The 22,367-nt window shown below is 34.1% G+C and overlaps 2 protein-coding genes across 2 annotated transcripts; one reads left to right on the forward strand and one right to left on the reverse strand.

Annotated features, from left to right (window-relative positions):
* The first annotated feature begins 352 nt into the window (after window positions 1-352).
* LOC115981587 (cysteine synthase-like) lies at window positions 353-7,878 on the forward strand. The gene is made up of 11 exons (XM_031103856.1): window positions 353-369; window positions 629-685; window positions 804-913; window positions 1,401-1,458; window positions 1,881-2,144; window positions 2,231-2,368; window positions 2,471-2,522; window positions 3,148-3,227; window positions 4,208-4,267; window positions 4,427-4,507; window positions 7,406-7,878. Exons 2-11 carry the CDS (start codon window positions 647-649, stop codon window positions 7,493-7,495), a joined length of 972 nt encoding a protein of 323 aa, XP_030959716.1. The 5' UTR covers window positions 353-369; window positions 629-646; the 3' UTR covers window positions 7,496-7,878.
* Window positions 7,879-9,041: 1,163 nt separating this feature from the next.
* LOC115979765 (accelerated cell death 11-like) lies at window positions 9,042-19,538 on the reverse strand. The gene is made up of 5 exons (XM_031101826.1): window positions 19,185-19,538; window positions 18,888-19,063; window positions 17,362-17,409; window positions 10,308-10,480; window positions 9,042-9,348 (listed from the first exon to the last, which is right to left on the reverse strand). The coding sequence occupies exons 1-5, from the start codon at window positions 19,368-19,370 to the stop codon at window positions 9,230-9,232; spliced, it is 702 nt and encodes a 233-aa protein (XP_030957686.1). The 5' UTR covers window positions 19,371-19,538; the 3' UTR covers window positions 9,042-9,229.
* Window positions 19,539-22,367: the final 2,829 nt, after the last annotated feature.

The raw sequence follows: 22,367 nt of genomic DNA on the forward strand, positions 1-22,367 counted from the left end.
TTACCAACGCAAGACTTACAATGATTCTAAGAGTTTACACAAGGTCACAATTTGCCAATCAAGTCCTACAGACCTAATAGTAAGTATGTTAAATGGTTTTTTTTTTTTTTTTAATCAACTTTTGAGCTTTCGGTGAATCTAGAAAATCTGAATGAAAAAATATTTCTCTTTGAGCCTTTCTTTTGGTGGATTTTTCTTAGTTTATATTAATTGGTTTTTAATTGTGAGTTGTCGGTTTTGCTTGTAAAAATTTTAGAACACTAAGTTTAAAAAAGGTGCGTTGTTGTTTTATTTTACGAGATTCAGTATTGATAATTTCTACAGGTATCATTTGATTCTCACTTTGAAGTGCAGTGTTTGGGATCATAGGTAGGTCTTCATATAAAACCTTGTACATTTTGATATATTTCATATCATGTTAACTTTTTGTAATGATCAAAAGTTTTTATTTGTTTTATGGTTTTTAAAACTTGAAAAAGGATTGATATTATACCAAAAAAAAAAAAAAATAGAACAATGTTATTGTTCACGAATGTGCAAATGTGCCCATTATATTTTTTCAGGTCTTTATAAAGCCTTCTTAGAAGTTTCCTCACACTCTTCCTCATTTTTATTTATCAATTTGCAGTATTTTTAAGACGATAACATGGAAGACAAGTGTGGAATCAAGAAAGATGTTACAGAAGTATTCTTTTTCCAATAGAATCAATGCTTTAATGTTGCTTTTGTTCTCATTATTTTTTATTATGAACTCTTTTGTTCTCATAATCCATTTTGCTAATGGTAATTTTTGGCTTGCGCAGTTGATAGGCAATACCCCAATGGTATATCTCAATAATGTTGTGGATGGTTGTGTTGCCCGTGTAGCTGCCAAGCTTGAGATGATGCAACCATGTTCCAATATTAAAGATAGGCATATAACTCTTAATTAACATTTTTTTTTTAATTGATTGTATTTTGATTTATATATGTTGATATAAAAACTAGGGTGAATTGCAAACTTCTTAAAATTTAAGGGTGTTTAGATTTTACGCCATGAAGTTTTAGAATTTGAATTTTACCCCCTAAAGTTTGAGAGTGTTTGAATTTTACACCCTAACGTTTTAGAATTTGGATTTTACCCCCTAAATGTTAGGAGTGTTTGGATTTCACTTCCCAAAGTTTGTGAATGTTTGGATCTTACACCCTAAAATTTCAAAATTTAGGAGTGTAAAATCCAAAAACTCTCAACTTTAGGAGATACTTCAAGATTTAAATCCAAATTTTGAAACCTTAAGATGTAAAATTTAAACATCCCTGAACTTTAGAAGTGTAATTTACAATTTACCCTAGAAAATATTATATTTCCTTAAAAATCTTGTTTTAGACTTTTGCATTTGAATGAAACTTTTGGCATGTAGGGTTGCATATAGTATGATCCAAGATGCAGAGGATAAGGGTCTGATCACACCCGGGAAGGTTGGTACATTTGTCATATCGGTTTTGCACCTTCCAAAATTTCCTTTCTTGGTGGAATAGAATTGAACCCAAATAAAATATATCCTCTGATTGCACCTGTGGATTTTCATAAGGCATTTGATACACATTTTCATTGCACACTATGCTGTTATTAACCTCATTATGACTTAAACTCAAAGTGAGACTTGCACAACCATTAAGGGATTTGCTTCACAGTTTAGTAATGCTCATATTACACTGTTTTATTTCTATTTTTATTCTCACTTCTAGTTCTAATTCTTTGTTCTTTTAGTTTATCTTTAATAACTCATATTTAATTGCATATGAGACATTGTTACATATGTAGTACTAGTCCAAATTACTGAACAGTTGAACTAACATATTTTCCATTGATTTTGGACATGTTTGAACAATGGCAAAAGACTGTTCTCATGGAGATAACAGGTGGCAATACTGGAATTGGGTTGGCTTTCATTGCAGCCATCAAGGGTTACAGGCTAATCCTTATCATGCCAGCTTCATATAGCCTTGAGAGAAGAATTGTGTCCCTAGCTTTTGGAGCTGAGTTGTACCTCACAGATCCTGACAAGGGCCATGAAGAAGCACTTAAGAAGGCTGACGAGCTCTTAGGCAAAATCCCTAATAGTTATCTGTTAAAACAATTTGAAAATCCTGCCAACCCAAGGGTATTGTTTGCGTCTGCGTCCGCTATCTTTTGATATGGATAGATGATTGACACCATTAACAAATCATTCTGTCATTCTTAATTCAGATCCATTATGAAACCACTGGCCCAGAGATATGGAGAGATTCAGCACAAAAAGTTGATGTTCTAGTTGCAGGGATAGGTACTGGGGGTACAATAACTGGTGCAGGGAATTTCCTCAAGGAGAAAAACCCAGAGATAGAGGTCCACTTGTGTACAATGCTTGTTTCTTAGAGAGAGAGAGAGAGAGAGAGAGAGAGAGAATTTAATGGTCCATTGACTCCATTTTATCTTGTATAAATGTAGGTGTATGGGGTAGAACCAGTTGAAAGTGCCCTCTTGAATGGAGGACAACATGGTTAGTTAATGCTTAGGAGCTTCAATTCTTTATTCTCTCTTGGTGCATTTCCCTTCTATAATATCTATGCATTTTTTGTGCATAAAATCTTATTATTTTATTTGTACATAAGAGAAGTTCTAGATTTTCAAATTTCACCAATATCAAATATCTTCTATTTTATGAGATATTACGAGGTGTCTAAACCCAAAAGGATGAAACTTTATCATTGTGTGATTTTGCTAAATATTAGGTTTTTTTAGAGAGAGTTTTAAACCCATAGTGCCTGCCCTTAATGATTATTTTTTATTATTAAAAACTCCAGATATCTTATTTGACAATAAGAGGATTTTCTAGTTAAACTAAATATCAATTGGTAATACATTTTGCAGTCATCATTTTGGAGTGTCATTAGGAAATCAAAATAGGTTGGACCACCATTGTTGGTTTTAGAACTGAAAATGGTCGGTTCTTTTTCTTTTATGGGATAGAGATCACTCATGTTTGAATAGTCAATTCCTTGTTAAATTTGGCTGGCATAAATCATTTAATGTCTCATTATATGTAATATTTATTTAACTTATATGTTTTGCATTTGATTTTAAATGACAGTTCTCTAACTGTCACGCGAATGCACATCTCATAGGCAAGCATCTGATTCAAGGAATTGGTGCTGGTTTTATCTCTGCTGTTCTGGATGCCAATGTGCTTGATGAAGTTATTCAAGTGAGTCTAGAGTATTATATTTGCATTCATCTTGATTTCACATGTAATATTATCTTCTTGTGCTATAATTTTGTGAAGGCACTAGAACAGTCAGAATACATGAAAATGGGAAATGCAATTACAATAGTCTTGCAATGGGGGTACAACCCATTATCATCTTTAAAATTGTGTAATCATTAATATAAAATGATTGATGTATTTTGGAAGTAACAGATAATCAGCTCCTTAGTCCTTAAAGACATTACTAAGTTCAAATGTATAGGTTTTTTTACCAAGACAGGTCTTTTCTAATTTATTTAAGCCTTTGAGGGATGTTTTGATCTTTTTTAATTTTGGTTTATTTCAATCTGTCTATTGGTAAAGTTCATTTCAGTTGTACTTTTTTCAAGATATATCATCCAGATGTGAGTCGATTTATGGAGCTTGCAGTTGGTCGGGTTTCTTTATGTAATGAACAGTTCTAATTTTTTCTGAAAGTTTACTTCTTGCAAAGCTGATTTCTTGAGTATAGTTTAGAAAAGAAAAGATTAAAACTCAAGTTTGCTTGGTTCAGGTTGAAAACTGTTTTTATTCGCTATTTTGATAACCAGTTCATAACAAAGAAAGCTAATTCTTTCTGAGAAATTGGTCCTCTGTGGCTACTTTTATAATTATATTTTAGAAAAGGAAAGATTCAAAATCATATTTGGTTTAGAAGGATTTTATATTAATGAAAATGGACTATTTTATTGGAGACCTTGTTTATCTTCTTATTTTTCTTTTGTTAAGGAAGGCTTGGAAAGGAAAATGCGTACATTTTCATGAAATGGATCATTCTAGTAAACATTTACCATACTTTGTGTTTTCTTTGTAAATCTTGTCAAAGTATACGCTTATCCCAGCTATACTGTTACCATGGCAACATTTCTGATTTCTATTAGGTGCCACTATGCATGGATTTCCTTGCAATGATTTGAGATGTTTTTGGCAACTTTTTCCAGGTATCTAGTGAGGAAGCTATTGAAACTGCTAAGCTGCTTGCCCTGAAGGAAGGTTTGCTGGTATAGTGATTATCTAAGATAATATGTAAAGGTTCTAGAGGAATTCCTTTACTCTTCTTTTTTTTTTTTTGTTAAACAGATAATATCAACACCGCTTTTGCTGCTTGTCTTTTTGGTTTTTCCAATTCTTTGGTGAATGTAAGAGCATGTTTATTGCAGGTGGGGATTTCATCTGGTGCTGCAGCAGCAGCTGCTATAAAGGTGGGAAAGAGGCCTGAAAATGCTGGGAAACTCATTGTCGTAAGTCTTATAACCTTCCTATTAGTGTTCCTAGTTAGTGTTCCTAGTAGTGTCATAAATATGTCAGACATGTTTAACCAACCCAAAGTAATGCATATCAATTATCAACCTAATCCAAAAAAATTCTTTTAAAATTGGATATTTAACCTATTTCAAAATATAAAATGTATATTTCCTATCATGGCTTGGAACAAAGAACAGGTTGAGTTTGTATAGAATTCAGGTCAATTATCGATTTGGAACTCCAGAAAAGTCTTTATGTCAGATCTAAACCTGACATTTTCCCACCCTTAGGTCATTTTTGAATTGTTATAGCAGTGCCTATGTCATGCCCCAAACCCAAAATGCTCCAAAGCAATCCCAAATGCTCCAAAGCAAGAGAAACTGTAGGAGATTCCCCCCCAACCCCCCCTTTCAAATATGATAAAAATATATAAAAATACTGGAATCTTCGCAATATAAGTCAGAGCTCTATAACACGTATACAAACAAAACGAAGTATAAACCATGAATCTCCATAATATACATGAATATATACCAAAACTCCAAACGAATCAACTCAAGGCCACATCCCTTCCTAGAATATGCAATTCCAACAACAAATCTAGGTCTAGCACACCCAAGGCCCACAAACTCCTAGGACCTCCAATAGAATCCAACATCTTCTAGTAGGACTCCACATAGGCTAATATATCTAGTCACCAATGTCACATAGACAAGTTCCATGAACTCAAGTGTCATGATACTAGCTGTGTCACAAAGACCGCAAGTACCAGGCATTGGCTATAGTGTCACACAGAATCAAGTGCCACACAAAGACTGCAAGTAATAGGTACTAGCTATCGTGTCACACAAACTCAGGTGTCATTATATTAAGCCACCATGTCACAAAGACTCAGGTGTCGCACCACTGGCCATGTCACAAAGACTGCAAGTATTAGTTACTGGCCATTGTGTCACATAGATTGTGTCACATAGACTCAGGTGTCACCATATAAACCACTGTATCACAAAGACTTGGGAGTTGTGCTACTGGCCATGTCACAAAGACTGCAATTATTGGGCCACCGTGTCACAAAGACTTAGGTGGTTCCATGCCAACGTCACAAAGGCTGTTGCATCCAATTGGGTAATCACAATTATCACACATTCACAGCACACACGCATGAACAACATAATGAGATCACAAGTATGATGTAATTAAATTTCAAAACATATTTCCACGTAATTCCAAGAAAAACCTTCAATAACCAATATTTCCATAAGGTTTACAAAACGAACCTATATTTCCACAAGGCTCACAAGGTTTCCAAAACCATTCTTTGTCAGGAAGTTTTCTATCAACTTTCCGAATAACACAAGTCAATATAAAACATCTTTAGAATTTCCATGCCAACAAATCATGCATTTCTTTATATGCAATTTCAAATATAAATTTACTGGCCATGTTTCCTGCATTTTCCATAAACGATTAACTAACAAGAACAGTACACATAGTACATTTTAGGAAAACCAAGGACAATGTTCCAAATTGGGGTTTAACCATAAAATAATTGAGTGCAAATGTGCAATAATGATTGTTTTACAAAAACTCCATTAAAAATATACTTACCTCATAAAGTTCACCAATTTACCTCAGTTGGACATTACACAAGCAAGCAAGTCAAATTACTAGGTCCACCACCAAGTACCATGGAACCTAGAAAGACAATCATCAAGTCTATTAAGAATAAGGCTTATCACAGAGTACACCATTCCAAAACTAGAAAATCCAATCGATGGCCACATGACAAGGTGTCACAAAGACGAGGTGCCAACATACAATGTCACAAATTCAAGGATTACACCAACTCAAGTCAACACGTACTAACAACCAAGATTGAAAACTCATAACTTCACCTATAGCAATCATCTCACCCTCAAGTCAAGTAAATGCAACCTCATAATTCATTGAGGCAATTTATCGAACACTTGACATGCAACAATCACATTCACATGAGTCTAAGTAGTCAACTTCAACAACCCTAATAAAACCCAATAATGTTGCTCAAGAAAACTAGCCCTCAAATTCAGTTTTCAAATCTACCACATCATACATCAAAATTAACGGCTAAGCATTAAACTAATTGCATGAAAATATCACACAAAAACCCAAACCCATAGATGCCATAAATTGAAACTTCCAACCCCTGACTTGAGATATTTTCGACCATTAATCCAAGACAACCCTTTATATTAAATTAAACAAAACCCAAGTAGTAGTATTAACTTAATATGACTAGGATCCACCATTAGTGACAAACACGCATATTTAAACTAAGCTATCAAAGAAATATGAAAATTACCTTTGTTTTTATGACGGCAAAAAATAGAGAGGAAAATCTAGAGCTTCCATATAATATTGCTGGAAAGCAACCTCCAAAAGAGTGGTGGAGAAGAGAAGAAGATAAGAGAAGGGGTCTACACGTGGGGTTCAGTGGGAGAAAGTGAGGATAAATTGTCATCCACTCATTCCATTTGTTGAATTTCCAATTTGCCGTACTTCTTTATTAATCTTTCCATTGACCCAAAAATACCCAAATGTTTTAGGGGTATTATTTGTTAAAAAATTATTTTTAAAAATATTTTATGAAAAAATGATAAAATAATTAATTTTGTTAACAGTTTTTTTATATTTTTTTTTATAAAGGTAATGTTAAAATTTTCTTAATATAGTTTATTGATCATTGATGTAAGAAACTCGTTCACGTGACCTATAAATTAATTATATAATTTTTTTTTTTTTTTAACAAAGAAGAATTGTGTCAAGTATATGGCTTAAAAGTTAAGTCTGTACTAGTCAGCATATGTTGAACCCAATTACATTAACGATATCTTCTGATTTTGCGTGCCACACAGGTGATTTTCCCCAGCTATGGGGAGCGTTATTTGTCTACTGCACTCTTTGATTCCATTAGACATGAGGCGGAAAATATGACTTTTGACTGATGTTTTCATTAAATAATAACTAATGTCTCCACAAAGATGAAGTCTGATGAATTTGAGAGATTATCTTCGTAGTCTCTGTTTTGAAGATATACCAGTAAAGAAAAAAAAAACATGATACTATACATTGTTGACTCTTATATTTAAACCTTTCTTTGTGCTCAGAAAGCACGTGGAAAGGCTCAAATAGGATGGCAATTTAATTTAAACACATGTAGTTTATTATTTGCAATTTAAATTACACCCCATCTGCCTTTCCACTTGTGAAGAACTTCGATCTCTGGATGGTGTACTCCTCAGGTGGATGTAATTTGTACAAGTCTAACATATAAAATTATGTAATCTGTACCAAGTCCAACATATTAAATGTCTTCCAAATTTCTTTACCTCTACTTGAACCGGCTAAATTTGTTCCACCATATTATTTGTTGAGGTGCGAAAATCATGGACTTTAGGCAGTCTGACTAAGTTCAATGCATGTTTCTGAACCTTCCCTGATAGATAATAGAGGATGGTGATTGTCTAGTAAAACTATGGACAACACGTTGTAGTCAAATTCAGCTTTTCCAGGTGCATTATCCTATGGCTCTGTCTTATCCTGGCAAATACTACAATTTAAATTCCTCAAAGTTCTATTCATGGCCTCACCTCAATTTCATTTGCCCATCGGTCTGAGGTGCATGATACTGCTCTAATTTAAGCTCAGGTCAAACCTCCTCCACAAAGTGAGCCAAAAGTGAGCAAGAAATTTTGGATAATGGTCAAAAGAACAATTTCTAAAAGAAGAAGTCTGCAGAAATTTTGAGAGAGTTTTTTAAGAGAGACATTAATTTGTTTTAATGCAGCATCACTCTCTTCAATTAGCTTCACATAATCAATTTGAGAGGACCTAATAATGAACTGCGTTAGGACTACCAAAAACTCAAAAGAGGAGTAGACTCCATGTTTGTTATTGTTGATAGGTTTTCTAGATAGTCAGATTGTGTGGTTGCATGGAATTCTAAATTCCACTACTTTTTGACCATTATTCAAAATTTCTTTCACACAATTTAAGCTTTAGATTACAAGAAAGTATATTAGTTGTTAAATCTTGACATGGCTTGATTTTCTTATCGGATTGCTCTTTTTGTCCAATATGTCATTTTGATTGTTGTATGATTTGTAAAGTTTAATATATTTTGGAATTGATTGACTTTGCATGTTCATCGAAGTCTCAGATTACGCTTTTACTTTTTAATGATATTGACTTGCAATTATGATAATTTTAATCAATGGATAATTTTTTAAGCAAGTAAATATTTTAGAAAACAAACTTGAATGGAAAGGAAATTGTTTTGAATTATGTGAAGACTAATTATTATATCTTAAACAATGTTACATACATACTTTATGTATAATTAATATATACATACATATGTGTTTAAATTATTCAATATTCTAGGATCATGACACACTCACTCTTTTCATAGTGGGTCTCACTAAAAATTTAATTAACAAAATCCATTTTTATGTGAGAAAGGGTAACATGTGAATGGTTAAGTAGGCTAGATATAGTTATCAAATTTCACATCATTATCAAAACACACATTGTTTATGTAGCACAAACTCCTGACATAGTTTTCGTAGTTGAAACCAGTAGAGCAGCATACAGGTTTCTTTATGAAATCACACTAGTTTGCAATGCCAATGTTACAAACTGATCATCCTTCATAAGCAATTGACAAAATGGAATTTAAACTAGATCGTCCTAAGCATCTCAGCCCCTGTTTCAGTTGATAGGAAGACGCTGTCAATGTACTGCAGAACAACTTTTGCCGCATTAATATACTTGTGAATAGGCTCCTTCAATGAATCCTCTGATAAAAGCAAAGAAAATTCAGAAAAAAAAAAAAAAACCAAAACCAAAACCGAAACTATTCAAAATATGTAATAATTTTTAATATATATGTTGTTATAATTAATATCAAACAAGGAAGTCAATTTTTGCTCGAGTGAAAACTTATTCACTACTGGTGTAATCGTGTTTAACATATATGTCGAACAATAGCACGATTAAAACTCAGATATCGAAATTAAACCATTAGAAATGTGAGAAAAATACTATGCATTATCATCGGTGTATAGCTGTATAGGAATTGCCTCAATCTATGCCTTCACCTAGTTAAGGTTAGCACGCCAGATTTGGGCCAAACATGTCGAAACCTGATATATTCCAAATTTCCAGTAGTGTATATATCAAGATGGATTACGAGAAACCAATTTGACTTGGAATACTAGATATTGAAACTGTACGTCTAGGTGTGTGAGATTGTTTGAACATGTTACTTAGTTGACCATGAGTCATGAGATGCAATGGAGTGGAGCTATATATTGCTAATTGAACCACACTCATATCAAACTCGATACATTTGGTCTACTTGTAAAACACATATGATTGTGACTTGTGAGCAATAGATCTTCAGACTCATGGAAATATATAGGACTATAATAACACTTGTATCCTTTATGTTCAACACCATATCCAAGGAAGACGTAGAGGCGAGAACATGATTGTAGTTTAGTTTGTTACTGAGATTGGAGCAGGACAAAGTTGAAGAACCATACATCTTAAGTTGACTATTAGTGGGAGATCGAGCTCCCAAATAATTGTTCATGAGGAGTTTGGTCATTGCGGATAGAAGAAGGTAACTTGTTAATTGTTTATAAAACAATGGGTATGGATTTTTCTGAATAGTGCAAGAATAAATACAACCAGAATGTATAAAAGTTTATATTTGGACAAACTAAAACTAGCAATGTAACGAGGAATTCTTACCATCTTCATTTAAAATCTTCAATAAGAGGTCCGGAGGAGGAAGTTCTTCCAATGCAGCAAGCACAATATTCTTGGACAAACCGACCGACAAACTGAAACATTCACCGGCAGTCCATCCAGGATATGGAACAAAAACTTGCTCATAAGCTACTGCAAATGTCTCAGCAGAATTTTGCCTGTCATAAAAAAAGATCTATGAAAAAATAGTTTGCATACATGCAAAGCCAATAGTTGTATTACATGATAAAATTGTATTTAACTTCGCTACAACCCTAAAATGGGTCTTAATATCTTTTGTTTATTAAGGAGAAGTCAATTCATCCCTGAATTTCAATACCATTTGTTGATAACGTATATTTTAATTGTCTAGCCTCTTAATTTTAATGAAAGTTTGATTTCTAATTTCAGCCTTCAGGGACATAATTTCATGGTTCAAATGGTAGATCTTTCTCTCTTTTTTTGGGTCAATTTTCATTAAGATGACCAATTATGCTTAATTTTTAAATAAAATCCAACCACTTGATTAAATTAAGTTTGATAACTGTCAAGATACAAAAGGAAGTAATGCAGTAGCTAAGAGGAGCAGAGTCAAGAGCACAGATAAGAAGCAGAGCACAGATACGAAGCTGAGCTCCAATCAGTTTGTACAGTAAATGACGACAAGCATAATAGATAGAAACGGCATGTAGTTTTTAGTTTCACATATGTATTTAACTTAGCATGTGACAGGCACGTGTATCAGTTTGGTTAAATCTGTTAGATTGCTAGTTAGTTAGTTACTGGTAGAGAGAAAGATTAGTTACAGCTGGTTCAGTTACAGCTTTGGTGTATATATACCTATCTGATTGTATTAGTTGATTTTTCAATTCATTTTCAATGAGATAGAGTTTCATTCTCCAGAACTCTCCTCTGTTTTCTATTATGGTATCAGAGCAGCTAGCACAGTTTTACTGATTTCCTAGCTTTTTCTTTTCCTTTCCTTGATTCTAGAAGTTTCTTTTCTCTCCAAATCAGAAAATTTTCTCGGGAAAATTTTCTCCTTTTCTCTTCGATTCTGAGAAATTTTTCTTGAGAGATCTCCCTAATTTTGATTTTGAAACGTTTTCTTGTTTTTCTTCGATTCTGAGCAATCTTTTCTTGCTTCCACCTAATTCCTTCGTTTCAATTTCTTCTTCTTCAAAAGCTAGGTTTTACTTTCCGAAGCTTCGTCAATGGCGTCTTCTGATCAAGCATCTACAAGCATTACCATTGATGAATCACATCCCTTTTTCCTTCACCACGCTGAGAGCCCTGGTGCGATTCTTGTATCTCAGTCACTGATTGGAGGAGAAAACTACCCTACGTGGGCACGATCCATGGAGAGAGCTCTTAGAATCAAAAATAAATTTTGGTTAATTGATGGCTCTGCTTCTCTGACTTCTGCCATGGAGAAAGTTCCTCTTCTTGTTCAAAGCTGGTCACGGTGCAATGAAATTGTGGTTTCTTGGATCATCAACTGTGTTTCCCCTAAGATTGCAACTAGTATGGTGTATCGGAGAACTGCCAAGGAAGTTTGGAAGAAGCTTCAAAACATGTTCTCTCAAGGCAATGGACCTAGGGTTTATCAATTGCAGAAAGATCTTGCTAGCATTTCTCAAGGGGAACTCACTGTGAGTGATTATTTTACCAACCTCTCAATCTTGTGGGATGAGATACAGAACTATGAACCACTTCCTCTTTGCTCTTGTGAGAAGTGTGTGTGCCATGTGAATGAAAAGATCTCCAATCTTCATCATAGAGAAGCAATTATGCAGCTTCTAATGGGTCTCAATGATTCATTTTCTCACATTCGAGGTCAAATTCTGTTGATGGATCCCATTCCTTCTGTTGACAAAGTATACTCTTTGTTGGTTCAAGATGAAAGGCAGAGGTCAGTTGGACATAGCAACAATGGTCCTTTTGTTGAATCCACAGCCCTTGCAGCCAAAACAATGAATTTTGGTTCTGGTTCTAAGACTTTCAAGAAAGGAAAGGAGAGGCCTACTTGCAGCCATTGTGGATTGCTTGGTCATACCGTGGAAAAATGCTACAAAATCCATGGATATCCTCCTGGATATAAAACCAAAGCAAGGGCAAACCAGGTCTCTTCCCTTGATTCTGTTCAAGATTCTGTTGCAACACCAACTCCACAGCATTTTCCTTTCACAATGGAGCAATGCCAGAAACTGCTTGCTATGATTGGAGGGTCTGATTCTCAGAATAGTCCAATTGCTATGGCCAACAGTGTTTCCTCCAACAAAGCTTCTACCTATCATTCAACTCCTTTGGCAGGTAATCTCAAGCATTCCATTTTCTCTGCTAAGCTTGTGAATAAATCTGCTTTTGGTGGTAGTACTTGGGTTCTTGACACAGGTGCAAGTGATCATATTGCTTGTTCTCTTTCACTCTTTCAATCTTATATTGCTGTTTCCCATTGTGTTGTTGAATTACCTAATGGTGAATCTGCTCATGTCACTCACATTGGTACTGTCAAACTGTCTAATTCCCTTACTCTTGAACATGTTCTTTGTGTTCCTTCTTTTTCCTTTAATCTTGTGTCTGTCAGTCAAATCACTCAACGCTTGCCTCTTTGTCTTGTGTTTTTGTCCCAATTTTGCTTCATCCAGGACCTTTCTTGTTAGAGGACGATTGGAGTGGGTGAAGTCCAACATGGTCTGTATTTGCTGCAGAACAGTACTCATAGGACTCCACCTTCTCTGTCAGATTACCTCTCCATCAACAAGCTTCCCAAGTCAGTTTTTTCAGCATCTGTCTCTAATAAAGATATGTCCATTTTGTGGCATTTTAGATTAGGACACCCCTCTTTTAATAAACTGTCATCTTTGCAAGATGTTTTGCCTTCTTTTTCTTCAAAATGTAATGACATTTGTACCATCTGTCCTTTGGCTAAGCAGAAGAGGCTGCCATTTCCTTCAAACAATAATATGAGTACTAAACCATTTGCTTTGATTCATGTAGATGTTTGGGGTCCCTATTCTGTTTGCACTTATGATGGTTTTAGATTTTTTCTTACCATTGTTGATGATGCCACTAGGTCTACTTGGGTATATCTCATGAAAGCTAAGTCTGATGTTAAACAGCTTTTAATTTCATTTTATAATATGATTTTGACTCAATTTAACATTGGTATTAAAGCAATCAGATCAGATAATGCTCCTGAATTTTCTTTATCAAACTTTTATAGTGATCATGGCATTGTGCATCAAAAGAGTTGTGCTTATACACCTCAGCAAAATTCTGTGGTTGAGAGAAAGCACCAACATCTTTTGAATGTTGCTAGATCTCTTAAAATTCAATCCAATCTACCCTCAGCATATTGGGGAGAATGTATTTTGACAGCCACTTATCTGATTAACAGGTTGCCTATGCCTTTGTTGGGTCAAAAATCCCCTTTTGAGCTTTTATTTCATAAACAACCTTCTTTTACTCATATTAGAGTGTTTGGTTGCTTGTGTTTTGTTTCCACCCCTTCTGTTCACATGTTGAAGTTTGATTCTAGAGCTTCTCCATGTGTTTTTTTAGGCTACCCTTTTAACATGAAAGGTTACAAGGTTCTTAACCTTCATACTAGGAAAATCACTGTTTCTAGAGATGTTGTCTTTCATGAGTCTATCTTTCCTTTTTCAGATTCTTCTCATTCCTTGTCTGGTTCCCACTCTTTTCCTTCATTTGGTTCACCTGCTACTGTTTTTGACTCTCCCTCTTGTCCAATTTCCATTCCTATTCCAATTGCAGACTCTAATATTGAGCATATTCCTAATTCTCATCCTTGTCCCGACCCTTCTTCTATTCTTATTGGTTCCTTACCTGTTCCCTTGGGTCATTCTAATGTTTTTGATCAGTCCACTATTCCCCTTGATCAGTCTAATGTCCATCTTGATCAGCCTACTATTTCCCTTGGTCATCCTTCTCCTTCTGTCCATGATGCACCTCCTTCTTCTTCCATTCCACCCCTTAGAAAATCCACTAGGATTTCTCACAGACCTGCTTATTTGTAAGCTTATAAGTGCAATCAGGTGTCTCAAGTTCCATCTAGTACTGCTTACCCTTTATCTTCTTACCTGTCTTCCCAAAAATTGTCTCCTAGACACTTGCATTTCTGTAATGCCATTTCCTCAATTGAGGAACCCAAATTCTATCATCAAGCAGTTAAAACTCTCAAGTGGAGAGAGGCTATGGCAGCTGAGATTTCTGCTCTTGAAGCTAATCAAGCTTGGACCCTCACAACTCTTCCACCTCACAAAAAGACAATTGGTTGTAAGTGGGTGTATAAGGTGAAGTACAAATCTGATGGGACTGTGGAAAGATATAAGGCTAGGTTGGTGGCTAAAGGCTTCACTCAAAAAGAAGGCCTTGATTACATTGAAACTTTCTCCCCTGTTGCCAAACTTGTTACTGTCAAATGTCTTCTCGCAGTGGCTGCTGTGCAAGGCTGGTATCTCTGTCAGCTTGATGTAAATAACGCCTTCCTTCATGGTGAATTGAAGGAAGAAGTCTATATGGATCTCCCACCAGGCTTCCACAGCAAGGGGGGGCTGGTATGCAAGCTTACTAAGTCCTTGTATGGACTAAAACAAGCTTCAAGGCAATGGTTTGCCAAGTTTTCCACTGCATTAGTTCTTCTTGGATTTACGCAGTCCAAGGCTGACTACTCTCTTTTCATTAAGAAGAACTCTACTTCTTTCATTGCCCTATTGGTTTACGTTGATGATATATTGATTGCTAGTGACAACAAGCAAGCAGTTGATGAGTTGAAGATTCTATTAGATCAACAATTCAAGCTAAAAGATTTGGGTGATTTGAAATTTTTCTTAGGCCTTGAAGTTGCAAGGACAACTGATGGTATCAATTTATGCCAAAGAAAATATACACTTGAAGTGTTGGGTGATGCTGGTATGTTAGGATGTAAACCAGCCAAAGTGCCTATGGATCAGAATCTCAAGCTTAGTAAGTATGAGGGAAAGGAGTTGCAAGATCCAAGCTCTTATAGAAGATTGATAGGAAGGTTACTATACTTAACAATAACCAGGCCTGACATAACCTTTGCTGTAAATAGACTCAGTCAGTTCATGGCACATCCTAGAGAACCCCATCTGCTAGCAGCTCATAAGGTCTTGCAATATCTAAAGAGTTCACCAGGGAAAGGCTTGTTTTTCTCAAGCAAATCAGAATTGCACTTGAAGGCCTTTGCTGATGCAGACTGGGCTTCATGCCCTGACACTAGGAGATCTGTCACTGGTTTTTGTGTCTTTCTTGGTGAGTCTTTGATTTCATGGAAGTCAAAGAAGCAACAAACAGTTTCACGGTCTTCAGCAGAGTCTGAGTATAGATCAATGGCAGTAGCAGTCTGTGAGATCATTTGGCTTTTATATGTTCTTCATGATTTTCAAATAAAGCATCCTCAAGCAGCCCTTTTGTTCTGTGACAGTCAGGCAGCCCTTCACATTGCTGCAAACCCTGTATTCCATGAAAGAACAAAACATATAGAAATTGATTGTCATCTTGTCAGAGATAAAGTCTTGGAAGGGTATATTAGAATGTTACATGTTAGGACAAATTCTCAGATTGCAGACTTGCTAACCAAAGCCTTGAATGCCCAACAATTCTCCTTTCTTGTATCCAAGTTGAATATGGTCAATATTCATGCCCCTCTTCCACTTGAGGGAGGGTGTCAAGATACAAAAGGAAGTAATGCAGTAGCTAAGAGGAGCAGAGTCAAGAGCACAGATAAGAAGCAGAGCACAGATACGAAGCTGAGCTCCAATCAGTTTGTACAGTAAATGACGACAAGCATAATAGATAGAAACGGCATGTAGTTTTTAGTTTCACATATGTATTTAACTTAGCATGTGACAGGCACGTGTATCAGTTTGGTTAAATCTGTTAGATTGCTAGTTAGTTAGTTACTGGTAGAGAGAAAGATTAGTTACAGCTGGTTCAGTTACAGCTTTGGTGTATATATACCTATCTGATTGTATTAGTTGATTTTTCAATTCATTTTCAATGAGATAGAGTTTCATTCTCCAGAACTCTCCTCTGTTTTCTATTAATAACAAAGTAAACACCATGAAATTCCCTTCAATGTCATAAACAAAATTAAGTTTGAATCGAGAGAGATATCGCAAAAATAAGAAAACTACTCAATTAAATATTTATTTTGATATTTCCTAGGAAACGTGTTTTATTGTTGTAAAATCTGCTTTAGTTTCCTTTGAAATGTCATTCTGAATTCTAATGGAGTTTGCGCTCTAATCGTTTTTCCTTTGGCTAGATGAATCCCACTATTTTGGACAAAAATATCATTTCATTGATTTAAGATGCACACCTTGAAGCCTCATTTTAATTGTGGGAAATCCTTTGACTTTCATGGAATGTAAAATTATTTTTATATTATGTCCAATCATTTTGCAACGAATTTTCATGATTAATTATTAAATTGGTCCTATATAAATTCTATTGGGAAGATACATATTTCTTGAAAATTCACTCAATTCCCAATTTATTAAGACGCAAGTCCCAGTTCGATTAAAGTGGGTCAATTTTTATTTTATTATTACTAGTCACAACCCTACACAACACTTGGAAATATATAACTATTTTTCAATAAAGTGTAATATATAAAAAGAAACTTTTGTTTCAAGTATTTTTTTTCTTTTGTTAAGATTTTTACAAGTATTTTTTTTTTAATCTTTTTATCTCTATAATTATTTTATTTTATTATTTTTGGTGTGTTTAATTAATACTTTTTTTTGAAGTAAATCAAAATGAATCGAAGTGGATGGAAATGGACCAAATTGGATAGAAGTGGGTCGAATGGACAAAAATGCTACATAAACTATGCTATATATAATAATAAATAAACATCTAATAGATTTAGATTCATGCAGTATTGTTTTTAATCCAATTTTCCATCACTTTATGCATATTATGCTATAATATATACTTGGGCCAATATCCATCATTAGAAAAAACATAAAATACACGATAAAAGATTCCTAAAATAAAGAAGAAAACCTGCCTCAAATATTGTTGGATGTTCCTCTCGGTCGATTGTGCAGCAACTCTACCACATAAACAAAAAAATCAGTAATGTTCAACTAAAGGCCAAAGACCTAAGCGAGGCCTGGGCCGAGCAGGAATAAAATTGAACTACAGGAATTTAGAGTACAGTCTCCATCGGGTGAGTTTGGCATTCATAGGAGCATTTTGATTATTTTTGTGAAGTTTTGGCGGACTTGTGGCTTAAAAAATCAATAATGGCGGAGTTGTAGATCCGGCTAATACTCAGCAAAGTAAAACTCCAAATCTTGGATTATTGCTGGATGTAAGAGTTTGCCATTGGATGAGTACTCTATCACTGAACTGGTAAATAAAGTTACAGCTAAAAGTCCAAGAATATTGCTAAATGAGTAATACTTTGCATCCAGACCAGTCGAGTTGTCGTAGAATAGGCATAATTGTTATTGAACAAATTTTGTTGATACTAAATGGGTCACTTCACCACGAAATGTGGCTTTTGCCAAAGAATTAAAGCAATAGTTATGTATTGTATTGTTAGCGCGCTCTATCGCCAAAGTGCACCTAAGCTAAGCTAAGACTCTTAAGCATCTTTTTTATTAATTCATGCAAACTACTTTTCTTATTTAAGTAATTTTCTAATATTTTTTCTTTTCTTATTCTACTACTTCCCTAATATAATTAAATCCAATTCAATCTTCCAAATTCATCACCAACAGTTTGCTGTGTCATTTATGTTTCTCTCCATACATTACTTAGGCATGAATATTGTTTATTAATACATCTCGTATTTTCATTAGGGTACAAAATGGCAGCGTTAATTCTTTGACCATTTGACAATGAAGAAATTTCGAACTTAGCGTTTGTTTGGAGATAATTTATCTAACTTTTTACTGAAAATGTGTTAATGTGTATTTATACCTTAAAAATTTTTGAAAAGGAAGAAAAAAAAAAAGTAGAAAAAAATGAAGTTTTAAAAAATTATAAATAAAAACTAAAAGTTAAAAACTAAAAACTGAAACTAATGTCATACATGCTCTTAATGTCCTCTCTTTAACCCGAATTCAAGAACCCCCCAATTAAATCTGAAGGTGTGGCAAGGTGACCAAAAAAAAACCTTTACACACATGAATCATGACCCACTAATAATTTAAATAGTTTTGAAAATTTCTTCTCCAAAAAAAAAAAAATAATAATAAAAAAAGAATTTTTTATGATAATAATAAGATATTTTTATTCACATATAAATCTAATTAGAGTAACGCTACAATTACAACTATTTTCCGATTCGACCTAGTGTTGCTCTTCAATGAATGGTGGGTTATGTTTTCAGCCACCTAATAGGCTCAGGTCAGGTTCAAGCTGAGTCCAAACCCAACTCATGAACACCCTTAATTAATTAAGTTTTCTTTTTCTTTTCTTTTTTGAGAAGAACCCTTAATTAAGTTAGTTAAATTAAAAACAGAGATATTTTTTAATGGAAAACACAGAATTAACATATGGAAAATCGATGATTTGACGTACCTGCCGCTAGCAAGAATTTTCTCAAGCACTTCCCTCGCCAAGTCAATTACACGCCTAAATCGCGCCAGGGTTCTGCATGGGCTACCTTTATCCCTCGCAGTACCATTCTTAATTTCACTTTCCACTAAATCCTGTATTGTGTCGTATTTCTTTGAGGCTTCCAAAAAGTGATCCACCTTTGGTTATATTACATATAAGGAGAGATAGAGTGAGCAAACTGAGTGCAGTTATATTCTATGGTTGAAGCAGATATATTGTAAGTTATAATCAAAACTATATATTCTATAGTTCACACACCTTGGTTTGGGGGTCCAGGTCCGGAAACTTAACAGTGATGCCAAAGTAGAAGATAGCAGTATAACTGATACGGCAAAACTGAACCAGGTCGCTGACCTTGATGTGTGGATTGTCCGAGTTTACAGTATCAGCAAGCACCTGAAGTGAATCTGCCAACTTCCTCACGGGATTGTCCCGTGTCGCCATTGCAAGAGAGCTAGATCACGGTTCACACAGAAGGTTAGCTTGTTTTAGTAGCAATATAGCAGCGTGTAGAGAAGTGTGAATAGCTAGCTAACTGCACAACTAGTCTGCAAAATGTTTTTGGGACATGATTTTTGTGATGAGTTTTCAAAAACAGTGCAGTCAAACAAGTTTCTTACATGATTTTACTTTTGAGCACTTAAAACAAATTTTAAAAACGCAAAAACTTACTGAACAAGCTCGGCTTTCACGCGTTTGAATTTATTCTTTGCCACTTGTGGCGAAAACCAAGCGAAGCTACGGCCGGTATTGATGCTTTGTGGAATTTTTTTTTTTTTTTTTTCTCCAAATAAAAATACTTGCCAAACAAGCTCGGCTTTCACACGTTTGAATTTATTCGATGCTTCGGCCGGTCTTAATGCTTTGTTTTGTAATTTTTTTTTTTAATGGAAATATTATGTCTTACTATATATGACTGTGAGTGCTATACTTTGTACTACCAATCACAATTCACAATGGTTTCAAAAAAAAAAAAAAAAAATCACAATTTACAACATTTTCCCCCCCTTGTAAAAAGTACTCAAAATTTTAAAATGAAATAAGTAAATAAGAATTAGATACATGGCAGTGAATTCCATAGCAGATCCTATCCTTCACAAATACAAAACTAGCATATATTAGCACATGTGACATTTTGCTCCTGATCACAAGCTTTATTAAGGGATGGGAAGGGTCATTACTCATTACTAGTTTATGTCTAGAATAAGTAATTATTCAATATTTGGGAATACAACAACAAAGTACTCTATCCTTTCATTCTCAAAAAAAAAAGTACTCTATCCTTTCACATAATAAATGAGTCACACTAATTGAATTCATGATTGTATTCATTATTTATGTAAGAGAATGGAATATATACCAAATCGCTGTATTTTTATAGTACCCAATAACTTTGCCAATTTAAGGATAATTTTGCGAGTTTGAGGAGCGAGCGAAGAGCACAATGAGTTGCAAACTTTCATAAATCAAAATCTTAAAAATAAAATAAAGTAAAATAAAAATAAAAATTAATATATATATATATATATTTTAAAAGACCACAATAGGTTGAATGACTCAAAATAGCACATTGACTCAAAATAGTGCATACATAGGAAAACATAACACATGTATATTACTCAAATTAAAAACACGTAGCTCAAATAAATAATTTAAAGGGGTTAGCAAGGTTAACCTGGACCAAAATTCCAATGTGGAATCATTAGTGATGAATATCCAAGCAGTTTATTTCTCAGCAAATTAATGTGCAAATTAAAAAGATACAAGAGTTGTGTTAAATCCAAGCATTTTTAGCACATTCTTGGCCCATTAGTCTAACAATATTGGTCATGGGCTAAGAAGACGAACCTAATGGATGAGGTACCCAAGGTGGGCCCATGGATCTAACATGGGTCGAAACTTCAAATTCTTCTTAGGTTTACACATGTAAAATATATAAATATATTACATCATGCATGCATAAATATGCAAATATGTTTTCATAAAAATATATATATAAATATTTATATATTTTTGTGTGTGTGTTAATATCCGTGTTTGCACACAAAGAAATGATAAATACGTAAATATGCACGTAAACATTTATTATGAAACATAAACATACAAACATTTATATTGGCGAGAATATAAAAACACACACATATATTCCCTCAATATGTAGTGTGTTTATATTTTCATCAATATAAACATGCAACAACATACATATATATATATATATAGAGAGAGAGAGAGAGAGGGTAATATATAAACACATACACATAAGTATATTAACGCAAATAGACACATAAATCTATAGCTTAATGGAATCGAGACACATAAATGTGTACGTTGACCGAATCGAAAATACACAAACATATACACATACTTACCTATGTGTTTACATATAAATAAATGTGTATGTTGATGAGATAAAAAAAAATTATGGAATTCCTTCCTCAAAAAAAAAAATGATGGAATTCAAAATATCAGGATATACCCTTTGGCGGATCCTCAGGCTCGTCGGACAAAAATGGCCTAACCCCACATGAGACCCTAACCAATGGCCAAAGACAAAGTATTAATTTTCGGGCATGCATGGAAATGGGTTCACACATTAGTCTAAAAAGAAGGTGACTAAATGAAAGAGGCATGGAAAAGTAGGTCTATTTGGTTGGGGAATGGAAAAGTAATTAGGGGAAAGAAAATATTTAATTTTTCTTAATGTGTGTTTGGTTGAAAGAATAGAAAAGTGAAGAGTTGAAAAACAATTTTTTTTTGGAAAACGAAGGTGCCATTTTTTCTCATTATAGTAATGTTGCTAGGATAAAGGGTTTTATCGTTCCTTTTTACTTTGGTTATTACTAAAGAGTACTGAGAATATATACCAAACTATGGAAAACATGTGTAGCACGCAGACGCCAGCTTATATTTTTCAACATATATGACAGTAATGGACTTATTTATGTCCATGTTAAGAAGCATAAAATCATGAGTAATGCTATTAATTGCTAGCTACTACTACTACATAGGCAAAAACTCACAACAAATAACTGTTGAGTTGGTAGGAAATTTTTCATATGGCCTACTACTTTATTATATTCATTATTAATAACTTGTTATCTAAATAATTTTCAAATATGTTATGACTTTAGATTTATTGTAAAATTTTACACAGGAAAAAAAAAAATCAAAGTTTAATTGTAATTTTTTTTTTTTTTTTTTTTGGTTGGCATATTGATTTAAAATAATTCGAAAGGCACCAAATTTTTATAAAAAATAATATAAGGAAAGTGTTCGATTGACCAAGTACTGAGAAGTTATTTGCTGTTATCAGAAAATGAAATCACTATAAGGTCGAATTTTTCATAAGGGCTCAGTTTACGCGTGAGGACTGAGGAGTAGATTTTGTAATGTGAAATGTTAGACCGCGGCAATGACCGGCATGGTTGTTACTTGTAATAA

Source organism: Quercus lobata, chromosome 3 (genome assembly GCF_001633185.2).
Source record: "Quercus lobata isolate SW786 chromosome 3, ValleyOak3.0 Primary Assembly, whole genome shotgun sequence".
NCBI lineage: Eukaryota > Viridiplantae > Streptophyta > Magnoliopsida > Fagales > Fagaceae > Quercus > Quercus lobata.

Excerpts from the sequence above, each read along its gene's own strand:
- LOC115979765 (XM_031101826.1), bottom strand. The coding sequence starts at position 19,370 with ATGGCGACACGGGACAATCCCGTGAGGAAGTTGGCAGATTCACTTCAG. Across the intron at positions 17,410-18,887 it reads AAAATTCTTGCTAGCGGCAG|AGTTGCTGCACAATCGACCG; the intron begins GTACGTCAAATC and ends TTTATGTGGTAG. Across the intron at positions 9,349-10,307 it reads GAAGATTTTAAATGAAGATG|AGGATTCATTGAAGGAGCCT; the intron begins GTAAGAATTCCT and ends TGCTTTTATCAG.
- LOC115981587 (XM_031103856.1), top strand. The coding sequence starts at position 647 with ATGGAAGACAAGTGTGGAATCAAGAAAGATGTTACAGAA. Across the intron at positions 1,459-1,880 it reads GTCTGATCACACCCGGGAAG|ACTGTTCTCATGGAGATAAC; the intron begins GTTGGTACATTT and ends CAATGGCAAAAG. Across the intron at positions 2,145-2,230 it reads AAAATCCTGCCAACCCAAGG|ATCCATTATGAAACCACTGG; the intron begins GTATTGTTTGCG and ends TTCTTAATTCAG.